Source organism: Prionailurus viverrinus, chromosome D3, assembly GCF_022837055.1.
Source record: "Prionailurus viverrinus isolate Anna chromosome D3, UM_Priviv_1.0, whole genome shotgun sequence".
NCBI classification, from domain to species: Eukaryota; Metazoa; Chordata; class Mammalia; order Carnivora; family Felidae; genus Prionailurus; species Prionailurus viverrinus.
In genome coordinates, this window is record NC_062572.1 from 10185980 (window position 1) to 10202616 (window position 16637).

At 42.0% G+C, this 16637-nt stretch overlaps 1 protein-coding gene across 12 annotated transcripts in view; it reads right to left on the minus strand.

Moving 5' to 3' along the window:
* HECTD4 (HECT domain E3 ubiquitin protein ligase 4) overlaps window positions 1-16637 on the minus strand; it is a 192062-nt gene that overhangs the window by 86503 nt on the left and 88922 nt on the right. For 11 of the 12 annotated variants that reach the window (XR_007145911.1, XR_007145912.1, XR_007145913.1 and 8 more), the window contains exons 9-16: window positions 15184-15342; window positions 11038-11151; window positions 10183-10323; window positions 4455-4687; window positions 3932-4077; window positions 2334-2404; window positions 1345-1450; window positions 644-764 (exon numbers count right to left, since the gene is read on the minus strand). Coding sequence is in view for 9 of the 12 variants with exons in the window: in XM_047828361.1 (XP_047684317.1) it covers window positions 644-764; window positions 1345-1450; window positions 2334-2404; window positions 3932-4077; window positions 4455-4687; window positions 10183-10323; window positions 11038-11151; window positions 15184-15342 (1091 nt within the window). In the remaining 3 variants the exon portion in view is untranslated. Of the gene's footprint in view, window positions 1-643; window positions 765-1344; window positions 1451-2333; window positions 2405-3931; window positions 4078-4454; window positions 4688-8082; window positions 9334-10182; window positions 10324-11037; window positions 11152-15183; window positions 15343-16637 lie in introns of those variants that run through there. The other variant, XM_047828363.1, reaches the window with a different exon arrangement.

The window sequence follows — 16637 nt, forward strand, 5'->3', positions numbered from 1 at the left end:
TTTATAAGGGTTGGACAAGGGAAGCAGAAGAGAAAGTACAGAAAACAGACCAGGTTAGTTTCTCAGGTGACTTATTTCCACATGACTTTTGATAGGTCATTTGACACATTTACCTTTCTGCCTTCTGCTGCCTAATTCGCACTAGTCACTCAGATACTTACTTGAATTTCTCCCACCCTCTCCCCCTCTCATGAATTCCCACTAGAAGAGAGTCCACCAGAACCTTGGAAGAATCTCTAGGTTCTTTCTAGTCTCTGGGGGAACGGTGACGTTTTAGAAAACGATACCACATTAACAATTAACAGGGAGGACAATCCTCACTATGTAAACAAAACGAAAACATCCAAATTCAGTTAAACAATTCACTGCATCAAGACATTTAAAAGCAAGAGGAATAAAATCTTAGAGAAAGCGATCCAAGTGGGTTTGTTTGGTTCTGTATTTCCAGGACAAACACAGTCACCCACTGACTCCGTCAATTAAGACTGCCTTGGAGAGTGCGTTACATCAGTGTGTATACACACATACACGCGCGCGCGTGCACACACACGCGCGCACACACACACACACCCCCCTCAATACAGTAACACGAAAACAGGGACACTTGATACCATTTGGCTTCATTAAACACATTTTTACTTACAGGCACAGTCGAAAGGAGTTTTTGAAAATCCTCTTTAGAGACAGTTTGGCACTTGGTGATTAAGATACAGGATTCCCGTACAACAATCTTCAGAATGTAGTGTAAAAGTTCATCATTTAGTCTTTAAAATGCAGGGAAAATGTAACAAGAAGATACGTATGGTTTAATAATAAAAGGATAAACTTTACACAATTGGAATGAGATGACAAACAGGAGATACAAAATTCAGTGGCTCTGTAAGTATATCATCTTCCTCAGCAACAATGCTAACAACTAGGTGTACTATCTAAATCCAACTTAAGAAACAAAATGGTAACCAAGGACGTAGTCTGAGTACTTCTGTAAATGGCAAAGAAAACCAACACCTTCCTCCCCTTCCCAGCTCTCACCCACACCCTCACCCTGGCCCTCTCCCGCAGCCCACTGAGTTGGGAGGCACCCTTCACCAAGATCTTTAAATAAGTTCCATCCATTCTTTCCACTGAGTACTTTGCTGAGAAAACTGAAAAATGCTATCATCGCCTTTTAGGGCAAGTGTGGGATATATGATCTTTTGATTGATCCGTGATTTCAACTTAACATGCTAATTATCATATTAGATATTATAAGAGACTTACATTGCTCAAACGCATTTAATGTAAATTAGTTACTGAGAAAAACACAAAGAGAAGGCTATCAGTCAACAGCATGACTGGGGTCACCTGTAATGCTCATCCTCCTCGCTGCCAAATCGGTTGTTTTGAAGCTGTTCAGCTAAATTGGTTAAGATCACATCCCGCAGCTGGGACAGGCCGCTGTTTCTCTCTCCTGACACAGAACAGAGCTCCGTGAACGACCCTGGTGATTACACTTAGGAAACTGAGGCTATTAAAACAAGTTTTCAAAGGAGCACACTGTTGACGACGTGGGGGCGCCAGGCACACGTACTCTCACAAAGAGCAGCAGCAAAAACAACCTCACAACCAAGCAGACTTCTTTCAACCAGCACATCCTTATCTAGCTGTAGTTTGCCTCTTCATACGTCACACAGTGACTGACATATGAAGTGGGATTTCTAATTCCTTAAATTCACGCTGCTTATCAACACAGAGTGTCTCTGACAGGGTGAGCTTTGCTGTAGTTGTTCGATCTAACTTTAAAAGTTGGGTTTTAATGTATGGAGGAAACAAACGGACTTGGCAACCCCTAAGAAGTCATTATCTGTAATGCACATTAAACCTCTACTATCAGGCACCTTCTGCTAAGTGGCATGGATAGAAAAAGGTTGATAAAGCTTGAAGATACACAGAACAGGGTTTCTCCTCTCAATCTAGTTGAAGCACTGGTGTACGTGCAGATACATTAAAAAAAAAAAAAAAATTAACACGGGGCGCCTGGGTGGCTCAGTCGATTAAGCATCCAACTTTGGCTCAGGTCATGATCTCACAATTTGTGGGTTCGAGTCCCGCATCAGGCTCTGTGCTGACAGCTCAGAGCCTGGAGCCTGCTTCAGATTCTGGGTCTCCCTCTCTCTGCCCCCTGCCCCTGTTCGCATTCTGTCTCTCTCTCAAAAGTGAACTTTGAAAAAAAAAAAAAACTACTAACAAATACTAACAAACAAGAAAGGTCTATTATCATAATAATCCAGTTGGTTCCTCGCGGACAAAAAAAAGGGATGGCTGTTCCAGGAGAAGTCAGGGATAATTCTCACCTTCCGTTAAGACCAGCTTAAGTAAGTTATTGATTTCGGTTTCACCTGGGTACAAGATATTTAAGCCAGAGCTGAAATGACAGAAAAGTCAAAAAGCTTTTCAACAAATATTCTAGAAAATCCAAACTCTAAATATTTTAATTTGCACTTATATTAAAGATGCCAGTGATTACATGAAACTCTGAGGGAAGTTTCATGACTAACAAAGTGGCTGAACCTAAATTCAACGTCATGATACAGTCCATTCACCTCCCTGATCAGCAACCAACAGGCTCCCTCTCCTCCTGCGAGTTTCCAGAATGAGAACTTGTCTGAGGCTGGATATGCAACTGGTAAGAGAGAACTGAGCTGTAAAAAAGTCAGTGTAGCCGGGCCAGGTAGATATTAGCAGACTGTGCCCAAAAGCACATTTGGGAAGTGGGATTTCTAAATCTCAGCTTTTCAAATGGGCAAGAGGAGCATCACAAGTGGTGCCAGAATTTTATTTTTTTCTGCGAGGTTTCCACACAATAAAGTGAACATTTTTCAAGTGTACAATATGACAAGTTTTGACATATGGGTATACCCATGAAGCCATCACCATAGTCAGAACACAGCCATCACCTCCAGAAGTTTCCTCATGACACTAGATTTAAATTAGAAAACAGAGGCGTCTGACTTCAGCTCAGGTCATGATCTCGTGGTTTGTGAGTTCAGGCCCCGCGTCAGGCTCTGTGCTGACAGCTCAGAGCCCGGAGCCCACTTTGGATTCTGTGTCTCCCTCTCTCTCTCTGCCCCTTCCCCACTCAAGCACGCACGCGTATGCTCGCTCTCAAAAATAAACATACGTTTAAAAAAAAAAAAACTTAAAAATAAATAAATTAGAAAAGATACCCAAAGCATAATCAACTATGGAAGGAAAAAAATCCCCTCCCTCTCTGCTCACCCCCGTCACACAGTTCTTGCAGACCAAGCCTTCAGTTGTCCCTTGGTCACTAAATTATACTTGGTCACATTAAAACTATATTCTTGGATAACAGTTCATTGCACTCGGAAAACAGTATTAAATATTAAACAATATTATTAAAGAATAACAAACAGAAAATGGCCCATATATTCTGCCCTCTTCTCTAACAAGATTTTAGGTTTTAAGCAGAATTTAAAAGGTACTTTGCATTTTACTAAGCTCTCACAAACTCTCATAGCAGGTGTTATTTTTATGCCCATTTTATAGCTAAGGAAAAGGAAACCTCAAACCGAGCTAGTAAGTGGCAGAGCAAGGACTAGAACCCAGGTCTGCCGGCTGCCAAAAGCCTGGCTTCTTAGTCACTTTGTGACACTCTCTCCACACATGACAGGAACCTTCACTTGCAAACCATCAAAATACCCAATTAAAGAGCTAAAAATTTTTTTTCTTTCTTTTAAAATCCGAAAGGGAAGATGAGGCCTCTGGGAGTGGGGCCACAAGCCCTCTCTGGCCAAATTATCCCCTGTGCACGAGGCCCTGACTATGGGATGAGGTCAGAGACTTCCAGGCCACCAGCCAGTAGAGTACAGAGGGTATAGGGCGGCACAGGAGACGCATTTTGCAGAAAGCATGAAGAAAATCATCTGATTACCTGATGGCAAGACAGACTTCCTTCTGAATTTCAGGGCAAATTTGATCTTTTGGTGCCATCAACAACTGCCAAAGCAGCAATCCAGACCGTCGAATGATGTCTCGGTTTCTTTCAGTTTGTGGGCTGAAGAAAAATTTAAATACCACCTACGGAAACATAAGGGGTGTATCTAAAAATGCTTATTCTACTAAGGATAAAATTATCCCTATGAAAAAAAGCACATAGTAGATATTCTTATGAACAGACATCCAGGTGGATTTTTAACCACACTCTCTTCTATTGTGTAATAGTGTAATTATAGTAAATATTTTACATCTATTAATTGCAGTGAGCTACATATAGCAATACTCCATTAACTGCAGTGCAACGAATATGATCATCATTCCTAATTACAGGATTAGAGTGTGGTTATGATGCAAGACGGGAATGTTATTAAATTTCTCTTTTGGTGGCAATTAGCTGGCTGAAAACAAGTTTTGTGTTTCTTTTTCTCTAGTATCTTATGTGGAAACGGTGCATTTACCTGAAAGACAACGAGAATACAGCGTATGATACAAGTATCTCCGTTAACCATGGCCTTCTCCATAATGTCACAAATACTGCTAAGATGGTGGGCTTCGATTGGATGCTGCTTGCCCAAGACACTTGTGATTGGAAGATTGGGGTTGGTGGCAAGAAGATTGAGTTGGTGTATGCACATCGCACCCACATGGTGCAGTAACTGGTTTATAACCTCATTCGTGGTTATAGCCTCTTCTAGAAAATGAAAAAGAAACTCAGTGAGGAAAGGCATCTCCGTGGGTGGCCTCCAAGGAGCAGAACTCTGACTTACAAAAGGAACATACATACTAGGACAGAGGATCTTGGCTCCCATCTCTTCTACTACCTCTGGCCACAGAGTGCTGGGGCGAAAACGAAAACGCTAGGAAATCCCCATTTTTTAAAAAAAAATTTAACGTTTATTTGTTATTAAAAGACAGAGACAGAGCATGGGAAGGGCAGAGAGAGGGGTAGACACAGAATCTGAAGCAGGCTGCAGGCTCCAGGCTCCGAGCGGTCAGCACAGAGCCCGACGCGGGACTCGAGCTCACAAACTGCGAGATCATGGCCTGAGCTGAAGTCAGATGCTTAACTGAGCCACCCAGGCACCCCTAGGAAATCCCCATTTTTAAAGGGCAGAAGTGACTAACCACTTAGAGAGCCCTTTCTATATGCCGGACAACAGGCTAAATGTTTTACATGCATTACCTTACAATACCGTTATAAAACTTAGACTATTTTAGCCCTGTTTTGTAGAGGAGTCAATCAAGGTCAGAGAGGTTAAGTAACTCGCCCTGGGTCACACAGATACTAAGTGTAGAGCTGGGATTTGCATTCAGGTCATTTCCGCTCAGAGGCCATGCTGCAACCAATCTAGTAAAATCTACCTTCTATGACTTCTCGGTGATGGAACACCACCCCCACCGCATCCCCACTCCCAGGTCCACAAATATCTCCTCCCACGGTACCTCAACATTTTTGTCTCAGTCACCACAACCTAGAGAGCCATCAGTTCAACTGTGAGCATTCACAAGCATCCTCTTACATAATAATAAACAGCCCACGGACGGTCACAGCCATTCAGGAAATGGATGTGAAAGTAACCTAAACAGGCAGAGTGAAAAACAGAACAAAACAAAAAAACCCAACCCTGCTTTTCCCCCTTAAAGTAGCTGAAATTAATTGCCTACCAGGAACAGGAAAGCAGCAATCTGGGAGAGGCAGGCCTGGGTAGGGGGACCTTGGAGTTGCTAAAGGATGGCACTGGGGACTAGGAGGAAGGACTCAAGGAAAACCAAAGAGAAGGTAAACTTGGCCAAAACTAAACTTTTTCAATTGTATATTAACTGGAGGGCCAGTTCTTTTTTTATGTCTTTGAGTCCCTTGCTTTTAGGACAATAGAATCCGGGTTAATACTACTCGTCCTCACCAAAGACTTTCAGAAAGCTAGCCTCTGGGACCTACCCAAATAAATAAGGTCTTGGATTTTTACGCTGAGTTAGATGGGAAGCCGGTGGAGGAGTCTGAGCAGAGGAGGGACAGACCTGACTCCTGACACGGAGACTGGTTGCCGGGCGGAAATGAGCCTACAGGGGCGGAGGGCAACCGTGGAGGAAGCAGGAAGACCAGTGAGCGGGCCACTAGGAGAATCTGGCAAAGTAAAACCAATGCCTGGGCAAGAGGTAGTGCAGCCCGGGTAGTGCAAAATGGTTGGATTTGGGATACCTCTTGAGGGTAGGACCGGACAGGATTTGCTGATGTCCGTTTGGATATGAGGTGTCAAAAACGGTCTTAGATGACCCTAAATTTGTGGGCTCGGCGTATGAAGCCACAGTGATCCCTCTCCTAGCACACGGGGGACTCAGCAGGTACAGATCTGGAGAAGGGGAAAGCCAGTAAGTCTGTTCTTGACAAGCTGAAGATACCGATCAGATATGCAAGTGGAGGTGAATATACAGTCTAGGGAGAAATCTCCAAGCAAGAGGCTTGGAGAGAATCATTAGGGAGGCACTGATATATAGTTGACTTTTTTCTTCTTTTTGCTGTTTCTTTATCCCCCAGTAGCTTTATCCAGATATAATTTACATACCATAAAATTCTCCCATTTTAAGTGCATAATTCAATGATTTTTAGTAAATTTACACACATACCGGAAGCAGGAACATAAGTAGAAAAATTACCACTGACTATGAAAATTAATTCTAAGGAAATAGTATGATCAACTTTACGCCAACAGTAAGAAAACTTAGGGGCACCTAGGGGGCGCAGTCAGTTAAGCATCTTTGGCTCAGGTCATGATCTCACAGTTTGTGGGTTCGAGCTCCGCATCGGGCTCTATGCTGCCAGCTCGGAACCTGGAGCCTGCTTCAGATTCTGTCTCTCTCCCTCTCTCTATGCCCCTCCACCACTCATGCTCTGTCTCTCAAAAATAAAAACATTAAAAAAAAAAAAAAATCAAACCTAGGGGCACCTGGGTGGCTCAGTTGGTTGAGCATCCAACTTCGGCTCAGGTCTGATCTCACTGTTTCTGAGTTCAAGCCCCGCATCGGGTTCTGTGCTGACAAGTCAAGCCTGGAGCCCGCCTCAGATTCTGTGTCTCCCTCTCTCTTTGACCATCCCCCACTCACAATCTGTCTCTCTCTCTCTCTCTCTCAAAAATAAACATTAAAAAAAAAATTAAACCTAGATGAAATGCACAAATTCTAGAAAGACACAAATTACCAAAACTATCTCAAGAATAAAAAATCTGATTAGATAACTGCAGAGCCTCAAAGTATCACCTTCCTCAAAGTATTAATTACTGTGGTAATTAACATAATTAACATATGTCCACAAATTCTGATTTTTTTTTTTAATGTTTATTTATTTGGGGAGAAAGCGGGCCCAAGTCGGGGAGGGGCAGGCAGAGATGCAGAGACAGAATCCCAAGCAGGCTCCTTGCAGAGCCCCACTTGGGGCTTGAACTCATCAACTATGAGATCATGACCTGAACTGAAACCAAGAGTCAGACAACCAACCAACTGAGCCACGCAGGTGCCCATCTTTGATGATTTTCCTTTCAGGAAGTGGAACCTAATTCCTCTTCCCATAAGTGTGGGCTTAATGACCGGCTTCTAACTGGAAAGGGAAAAATAGAAATTTTGCAGTGAAGAAAGCTGGCATTTAAACCAACTGATCAATTTTAACATGGTTAATAATAACAAATCCTGTTGACATTATGAACCCTGTGATAGGATGTAATGAGAAAAGCACTTCACCTCTGGAATTCCTCTCTAAAACCTCAGTTCCAATGAGAAAACGACAGGGCACCTGGGTGGCTCAGTCCATTCAGCCTTTGACTCGGGTTTCTGCTCAGTTCATGATCTCGAGGTTCGCTGATCAAGCCCCACCTGGGGCTCTGTACGGACAGCATGGAGCCTGCTTGGGATCCTCTCTCTCCCTGCCTCCCTCCCTCCCCCACCCCACCTCTCTCTCTCTCTCTCTCTCTCTCTCTCTCTCTCTCTCTCTGCCCCTTCCCTGCTCACATGCACGTGCTCTCAAAGTAAACTTAAAAAAAAAAAAAATGAGAAAACATCAGATGAGCCCAAACCAAAGGACATTCTATAAAATACCTGACCAGTAGTCCCCAGAAGTGTCCTTTTCCGTTCTTCAAATAGGAAGACTCTATCCAGCTAGGTCCAAGTTGCGGATTTATTTTTCCCACCATCTCAAGCCTGCTGCTGAGCCCTCTTAATGATTTTTTTTTTTCTCTTCAGTCACTGAACTTTTCAAATCCAGAATTTCCAACTGGTTCTTTTTTCAAAAATTATTTGTTCACATTCTCTATTCTTAAGTCATCTTTTTCCACAGGGTTTCCTTTAGATCTTTCAGTTTATGTATGAAAGGCTACTTTAGTCTTTATCTGCTAAGTCCCACTTCTGAGTTGTGTCTGCAGTGTGTAGCTACTAATTTGTTTGCTTTGGGTTTTTTTTAATTCTTGTTTCTACGTTTTTACCTTCTTTCACTTGTTTACTCTCATTCTTGTTTTTATTTTTAAGCCTGCTTTCCTAGGGGTCACCTAGTCTGAGTCAAAGGTTGTGCTCAAACACCTTGAGCCAGTAAGTCAGCCACCCTGGCTGGGTCTCTCTTTTGGGGGGAGCACGTCAAGGCTCATACAGCTTTCGGTTCTGCCCTGGATTTCTGTCGGGCCCTCTCACATCGTCACAGGTATATACAGGCTCGTGCTCGGCCAGGCCTGTGTGAACACGCTGGGTCCTCTCCAACTTCTTCTATGCAGATGTGCAGGTAGCTTACCAAGGCCCCGTGCAGCTTTCTCCCGACCCGGATCTCAGGAGCTCATCTCTGGCTAGTCCGCTGGCTCTCTGCTCGCCCTCATCAAAACCACAACATCAGGCCAGCTAAGCCACTGGTCTTCTCAGCTGGCGTGCCACACAGACGAGTATTGTTACTGACACCGGGGTTGGGCAGGAGTTTTTTCCACGCTCTGCTCCAAATCGAGTCAGCCTCCTCTGGCAGCAAAGCTGCCGGTTGACATGATCTGCCCCATGCCGGTGGGGTCACTGACATGACCCGCCACACCCTGGGGGGGGGGGGGGGGTCACTGCACTGACCGAAATTACAGTGGAGGACGGGAGCTTCCATCCCAGCTGAGAATACCACAGACTTCCGCTTCTCTTACCCAAAGTTCAGTGGTTTTATGAGGATTCACTTCTCAATTTGGTGTATGCCTTTGGTCAGTTTCCAGAGCCTAGAAATAGTTGCTTTTGGTAATTATGTCCCTTTCACCATTACTGTAAGGGGGGAGGATGTGCTCTTCTATACCACTGTAACTGACCTTGAAGCCACTTGCTTTTAAGTTAATATTAACTTAATACATACTTAATTCCATCTAATTATAAGTTTGTTTATAAATAAGTTATCAGTGTAAAACATTAAAACACCAAATAACCCACGGCAAGTACAAATCATCATTTTTTGCACCACGGTTCTGACAATTTCAGAGTGATGTAACAGTTTGCTCTAAAGAACTCTATGGACTGGGGCGCCTGGGTGGTTCAATCGGTTAAGCATCCATCTTTTGGCTCAGGTCATGACCTCGCGGTTTGTGGGTTCGAGCCCCACATTGGGCTTTGTGCTGACAGCTCAGAGCCTGAAGCCCACTTCAGATTCTGTGTTTCCCTCTCTTTCTGCCCCACCCCACTCATGCTCGGTCTCTCTCTCTCTCTCTCAAAAATAAACATTAAAAAAAAAAACTTTGGGGCGCCTGGGTGGCGCAGTCGGTTAAGCATCCGACTTCAGCCAGGTCACGATCTCGCGGTCCGTGAGTTCGAGCCCCGCGTCAGGCTCTGGGCTGATGGCTCAGAGCCTGGAGCCTGTTTCTGATTCTGTGTCTCCCTCTCTCTCTGCCCCTCCCCCGTTCACGCTCTGTCTCTCTCTGTCCCAAAAATAAAATAAAACGTTGAAAAAAAAAAAAAATTTAAAAAAAAAACTTTAAAGTCTATGGGACTAGCTCAAATCCTCTATTTACAGATTTATTTAATCACAAACCAACCAGGCAGCAAGGATGTCAGGTTTCTAAGTTCAAAGTGGGAAGGCTGTTGACACATTTTGTCGCTTGGCCTATGTTCCCACTTACTAGTACTGCTGTGCTCTCTCCTAATTTATTTCGTGAAGGAGAAGTCTTTTCCTATAAGACCATGAGTGCACTTCACCTTTGGGCTCTGTGATGATGTGGCTGACTCCAAGTCTCTGGCAGACATAATGGAAGGCCTGGTTCCCAGGATTACACCACTGATCGATATAATCGTTTGAGCATGTCCACAGCATGTTGTTCACTGTATCGTAACAGGCACCTGCAAAGAGCACATTGTATTCACCGGTCAAGTCACCATCGGCCTGTATACAGATTTCCCAAAAGCACCGCTACAGAATGCAAAGGCGATTCTCCCCACCGCTGACAATCCATACCCCTAATTCCCATATCTTTGTTTGGCAAAGCATTAGAAGGAATCAGCATAAAGGCAGGACTCCATTTCTACTTTGCTTAACTCCTACGTGAGAATGGAGTAAGTCTTGTGAAACAGACAGTTCTTAGTAACGGACTTATATGTGACCGTTTTAATTCCAAAAAGGATTTAAGTGGCTTAAATCAAAACCAGGACTTATGAACATTAACACCCAATAAGAGCCTTAGTAACCAAGCCCAAACTTAGGTATGAGCTTCCTAGGAGCCAAAGCAAAGAGAAAATCCAATATATTACATAATGTTCATTTCCTAACAATAAGGAGCATACTGATTCCTCATGGAAAATAAACTTTTTTATAGCATGAATTTGAGGGGAATTTGTTAAGGGCACCATCATACAACCTAATGGACAGTATCTTCAATAGCAATTTATGTGGAAGAATTTCACCTATGGTAGTTTCTTACATTGATCCTCAAAATTAAACAGTATCAAAAAATTCTTTCTTGCAAGGAAAATAGAAACCACAGGGAAATGACAAGATTTTTCTGCGAGAAACTGCTAAAATGTTGAATTTTCCAGGGAAATACAGACACATCTTACCCAATCCTGGTACAAGAGCACCACGCCCAAGCGAGCTTCCAGCAGCATCTATGAGATCGGCGCGACTTGTGAACTGACCATCCGAAATGTTATACACCAAGCTAGAGGCAAGGACTTTGGAAACAAACATTAAACTTGTTTAATAAGCCTTACGGCGATGGCCTACTTTTCAAAGTTTAAACTTTAGGCTCTTAACAAGACTTTCACAAAAATCACACCTTTTGTTGTTGTTGCCTATTGGTGGGAACAATGAGGAGACAGAATACACACGTAAGACCACAAAAAAGAAAACAGTCACATCTTCCTAAATAGCGAGCCATACTTTTCCTCAGTTAGTTAAGTAGCCAACTCTTGGTTTCGGCTCAGATCACGATCTCATGGTTCGTGGCTTCACACCCTGCATTGGACCCAAGCTGAAAGCACAGAGCCTGCCTGGGATTCTCACTCTCCCCCCCTCCCTCTCCTTCTGTCCCACCCCACTCATGCACACGCTGTCTCTAAATAAATAAATAAACTCTGGGGAACCTGGGTGGCTCAGTCGGTTGAGCGTCCAACTTCGGCTCAGGTCATGATCTCACAGTTTGTGAGTTCGAGCCCTGCGTCAGGCTCTCTGCTGACAGCTCAGAGCCTGGATGGAGCCTGCTTCACATTCTGTGTCTCCCCATCTCTCAGCCCCTCCCCTGCTCATGCTCTCTCAATAATAAATAAACGTTTAAAAATTTTTTTAATAAACTTTAAAAAATAGCCATATTTCTCAAAGTGTTTTTCAAATGGCAACTTTTGCATATATTTTTCAATACAGATTATCAAAAGGGTAATTGCAAGAGGAGTTACGCTCACTAACATCACCAGGAAATACCACTAACGAGAAATATCTTATATACAGTTGCTACTCAACAAAGGTTAGCAGACATTCAAACAGAGCTGGGATGCTGTCCCTCCAAGCACCGACTCTAGAACTTGGAGACACTTTGGCCTTTTCTCTTAACATAGCATAGCATGGTGATGACAGGCACGGCTCTGGGTTTTCTGGCTTTGAATTCCAGTTGTACCAGTTCTGCGAGACCCTGGGAAATTTACCAAACCTCTCCATTTCCTCATGTACAAAGTACAGATTATAGAAGCACCCACCTTATGTAGTTATCGTGAAAATTAAATGAGTTAAAACCTTTCTACAGGCTCTACACCAGCACATCTGTACTCGCTATAACCATTTCTTTTCCGTTTTCAAACATAAAATTCTAGCCCTGTCTCTTAAGCTCCTCTTTCTTGTTCCCATCCCCCCTGTAATCCAGGTCCTCACTACACCAGACTCAAGCTATACTCTAAACTGTACTGTATTTTCTATGTGCTGCTGTTCCAACCTGCACCATAACAAATCATCTGCCCCAAATCTCTTTTTCATTGGGTTTTCCCACATTGGCCACTTACATGAATAATACCTATTTTGCACAACTTAAACCCAAGACCTCAGGACGGATCTCCTTTCTAGTTCACTCCACAATGACCCTCTCTCTCACATCCTACAGCACTTCATCTCCCCACCACTCAGGCAGTGATACGGCATTGTGTACCATTTTCTCCTTGTTCCACACATGTACAACATTTCTCCCGACCAGACGAGGAGCTCCTCAAAGCAAGCACCAGTTCTCCCACTTATGGTGTAGCCTCCACAGTGACCAATGTGGAACAGGAAACAAATTTAAGTATTTACGGATTTGTTGGGACTAGAATAGAATCACTATGTAAGCTATAGCCTCATGAAAAAATGGTGCTGTGAAGTCCTACTTTAATCAAATGGGGCCAATTTTAAGTGAGTGAAAAAGCCATGCCAGAGACTAAAAAAAAGACTTTAATAAGACTAATGGTAAATAAATAACCCAATTTAAAAATGGACAAGGGATCTGAATAGATATTTCTCCAAGGGGGACGTACAAATGGCCAATAAGCACAAGAAAAGATGTTCAACATCATTAGCCATTAGGGAAGTGCAAATCAAAACCACAATGAAATACCACTTCATACCCATTAAGATGGCTAGATTTTTAAAAAACAAAAAATAAATGTCAGTGAGGATGTGGAGAAATTGGAACCATTTTACGTTACTGATGAGAACGTAAAATGATGCATTTGGAAAACAGTTTGGCAGTCCCTCCAAAGGCTAAACATATAGCTACCATATGACGAACATTCTACTCCTATGTATACACACAAGAGAAATGAAGACATGCCCACACAAAAACTTGTACTAGAATGTTCATAGCAGCATTATGCAAAATAGCAAGAAAGGAGAAACAATCCAAATTTCAACAAAATGGGGTCTATCCACACAATGGAATATAATTTAGCCATAAAAAGGAATGAAGTCATGATTTTGTGCTACCAAATGGATGAACTTTAAAAACAAAAAGCCAGTCACAAAAACATATATATAATTCCATAAATATGAAAAGTCCAGGGATAAACTCATATAGACAGAAAGACTGATGGATGCCAGGGGCTGGGGTGAGGAGAGAAAAGAGTGTGGCTGCTAATGGGTATGGAGTGATAAAAACGTTCTAGAATTAGATAGCGGTAATGGTTACACAACTCTGAATATACTAAAAACCAGTGAACAGTATACCTAAAAGGTATGGATTTTATGGTATGTAAGTTAGATCTCAATAAAGCTAGTATTAAAAAAAAAAAGACTAATAGTAAATTTACATCATTTATTCAAGAGCTAAAGGGGACATTGTGGTCACATGAACTGCCAGAGATAACAAGCTGTTGAGAAAAAGTCCAACCAATTGGATTCTACAGGCAAAAGAGTTTTGAGCTATTATGAAGATCTAAATCCCCAACACATGCAACTACTTGAAATGGCCCAAAGGTTGATATGAGAAAAATGATTTTGTATCAACTGCTGAGGTCCAATTTACATCTTCAGGCTTAGAGTACAAAATGCCTTTTTAAAAGTCTACATGTGAAATATAATCCTTTACTGGGATAGCTGTAAGCAAATCATTTTAAGAGCACAGAATATGAAAATATTGGGAAATGAAAACAAACAGATTTTAAAACATTTTCTTTTTCTAAACAAATTTCAAAGAAAAACTGTTACCATATATAAAAGAAACATTCGGGTTTTTGTTTTTTTATAAAAATTCTAACATAACTTTCTTGCATATGATCAAACAACAGTGTGAGATACTATCCTTTTATTCTTTGTAGGTGGGAAAACTGAGGCTCAGATCGGTCAAATCATGTCCCTTAGAAAGTTAGAAAATGGCCATGTAAAAGAAACATTCTTTTAAGATATTTTTAAGTAATCTCTACACCCCACCTGGAGCTTGAACTCACGACCCCAAGATCAAGTTGGCATGTTCTACCAACTGAAGCAGCCAGGCACCCTGAAATATTTTTTGATTCTTGATTTTGATTCTATGTCTTATTCCATTTAACTATTTGTCTCCTCTGAAGCCAAAATCACAACACTTTATAGAGTATGCCTCCCTCTTTTATAAAAAATACACATACACTTAATTAACAACATTAATTTCCAAATTAAGTTCCAAATTTTTTGCTTAACCTTTTGTTTACGTGCCCTAAAATGGAGGCACTTCACATACTTAAGAGCTTTGGAACTCTATTCATACTGGGTAGAGCTCTTGCTGGGTCATCAGTAAATACTGTGGCAACACAGTGTTTTCTAAAATTGTCCTGAACTCATTATTTCTAGCAATTTTACAGGATGGTTTTGCAAAGTATATTATTATATCATCTACAAAAATTGTATTTTTAATTCCCCCTATCCTATGACTGTACTGATAAGTTTTTGTGTTGGTATCAAATAGCTTCTGCAAACAACTTTAACAAAGTTTAACATCATTAATAGAAAAGCCTTAAATTTCATTTATTTATTTGAGAGAGAGAGAGAACATGAACGAGCAGAGGGGCAGAGAGAGACAGCGGGACAGAGGATCTGAAGTGAGCTCTGCGCTGACAGTACAGAGCTGATGCAGGCTCCAACTCACAAACCGTCAGATCATGACCTTAGCCAAAGTGGGACTCTTAGCCGACTGAGCCACCCAGGCACCCCGAAAAGCCTTAAATTTCGAAGTTAGAGACAAATTGGGCAAAGTGCCACAGATCAAAGACACTTACTTTTTAAAGACGACAAACCACTTGTCCCACCGAAAAGAGAACGGGTGGCAGAGCTGCCGGCGCCCCCTGGCGGTGGGACCAGCATCACCAAGTACGTGCCGCACGTATAGATGGGTGTCTTCCGCAGCATTTTCAGCGGCAGCCCACAGCTAGTATTTGCTGGTGAAAGGGATGAAAATAGTGGTGTTTAACACACAGATTTGATTAGAGTCTAACGAGGGGGCCCCAAATTCAAACAAGGCTATATCCGGATTCAGCAAACACAGCAAGAAGTGGTAAGCTAAGGAGAAATAATCTTCTGGCTCCATAGCCTGGCCCCAGGCCCCCGGTTGCATGAGCTGAACATTTTCAAAGGTGTTCCCAATATTCAATACGCCTTTATGTCTCAAAACTTCTTTCAAAAGAATGAATCCTCACATGGACTAAATCTCAAAATGAAAGAAGAATCCTTCTGTTTGTGTTTCCTCTGGGAAACTGCACTCCAATAGACCTCTTTCCATTTTATACAGAACAAATTCTTCATGGGTTTGGGTTACAAACCGCTCTGAACATGAGGCCAGCCAGAAAGTTCGACCTATATCTAGTTAACAAATGCTTTCACAATACCAAATTTTACACCTGCATGATTTAGGATAACCCATTACATATTTTCTATTTTTTAGGGTCGGTGACATAAACTATCATTAAACAAATAATTATTGTTTCTAATCAAGAGGTATAAAATGCACGCTAATCTCTCTTCCTCACTGGCCAATCGGAAAATGCAAATTTAAGGATTTCCTAAGTCAGTCAGAATGCTTTACCTAGGGAGCCGTCAGGGCACAAAATAGAACTGCCTAGGCAGATGTCAAATTGTCTTTAGATGGTTTACATGAGAAAAGCAAACGTAATGTGTCTGATCTTTGTTTTGAATGCTTTTTTCCAAACAGCTCCGTTTTTTAAAACTCCAAAAATCCTCAATAAGTATATTCTTCACTCAGGAAATAAATTCAGGGGCATGAATTTCCACAAGAAACCTAAAAGGGGCAATGACTGGAAAATAAGCAACTCTGAGCAGAACATTTTCACCAAGATATTTTAATAGACATCTTATCAACATGGTAATAGGTATCAGTTTATCCCGGAATAAAACATTCTAGACCCTATGAATGCTGGCTTGTCAGAAGTCACTTAGCTTAATAACTGGTGAATTTTTATGCAGCAACATCACGTTAATGAATATGCAGCAACTGTACATAAACATAGGAACTCACAGGTTTTAAATACAAGTAACAGTTTTCACAGAATTCTAAATATAACCTTGCCTTCTGAGTTTTCTTTTTGATTTCTCCCATATTTTCTCATCCAACAAAGATTCCTTTAGCACTTCTACTGTTCACAGGGTAGGATTCAATTTTCTCCCAAGGGACAAACCCAGATCAAGCCTTCAGCTGGTCAGGAAGCTGTTTATTTTA